General features: G+C 56.2%; 1 protein-coding gene across 1 annotated transcript in view; it reads left to right on the top strand.

Annotated features, from left to right (window-relative positions):
• Positions 1 to 754, top strand: part of LOC101859536 (phosphatidylserine synthase 1) — a 47559-nt gene extending 46805 nt beyond the window's left edge. The window contains exon 8 of the mRNA XM_005090718.2: positions 234 to 754. Coding sequence (XP_005090775.1) covers positions 234 to 683 — 450 coding nt within the window. The 3' untranslated portion in view covers positions 684 to 754. The remainder of the gene's footprint in view (positions 1 to 233) is intronic.
• Positions 755 to 964: the final 210 nt, after the last annotated feature.

The following is a 964-nucleotide window of genomic DNA, read 5'->3' on the forward strand; positions in this document are numbered from 1 at the left end:
CCCCACCCCCCACCCCACCCCGGTTGGCGGGTGCTCTGGTGTGGTTTGCTCCTTCTTTCCTATCAAACATCTATAGTCTTTATTTCTCCTCCTTCCTTAATGTTTGTTACTCTCTTGTAACACCTCTAATGTTCGGCCCTTATATGACCTTATTGTGTTGCAATGGCGTCAAACTCAACTAAACTCTCCCCCTTTCTCCCCCTTTCTCAAACCTCTTCCATTCCCGTGGCCAGCACTACATGGATGTGGACTCCCCTATCCGGATACCTCGGATCCGCACCATAAGCCGAGAGTCGTCATCCGCGTCACCCTACAGCCCCGCCCAGTGCAGCGGCGACGACGACGAGCCCTGGAAGCAGACGGGCGCGCAGCCACCCTCCTCCAACAGCCGACGTCTTCGCGAGGGCCCCGCCGAGAGGCGTACCGGTGCGGGGGAGGAGGTGAGGGAGGAGGAGGAGGAGCGGGAGAGGGAGGAGGAGCGGGAGAGGGAAGAGGACGGGGAAGAGGGGAACCTCGTTGTGACAGACAAGTACATCTCTGCCAAGACGGAGTCGCTCATCTCGGGCAAACTTCTGGGCAACGGCTACCAGCTGAGGTCAAGGTCACCGCTGCACAGGTCTAGGGCGGAGCGCAGCGCTTCCAGTTCACCCAAGTTCCGCTCGGGGATTAATGGAAGTTTGTAATTATGATTGGCTAATTGGTTGCTTAATTGGGTGGTTGGTTGGTTACTTGGTTGATGTTTGGCTGGTTAATTGGGTGGTTGGCTGGGTGGGTGGGTGGTTGGGTGGTTGGTTGGGTGGGTGGTTGGTTAATTGGGTGGTTGGCTGGGTGGGTGGTTGGGTGGGTGGTTAATTGGTCGGTTGGTAAGTTGGTTGGTTGATTGGTTGGTGTTGGTTGGCTGCGTGGTTTGGTTGAAGTTGGGGGAGGTAAGAGGGCGAGGGGAATAGGTTTTTTTATCTGTGGT

The sequence above is a fragment of the Aplysia californica genome, unplaced genomic scaffold (assembly GCF_000002075.1).
Source record: "Aplysia californica isolate F4 #8 unplaced genomic scaffold, AplCal3.0 scaffold00020, whole genome shotgun sequence".
In the NCBI taxonomy this organism is placed as follows: domain Eukaryota; kingdom Metazoa; phylum Mollusca; class Gastropoda; order Aplysiida; family Aplysiidae; genus Aplysia; species Aplysia californica.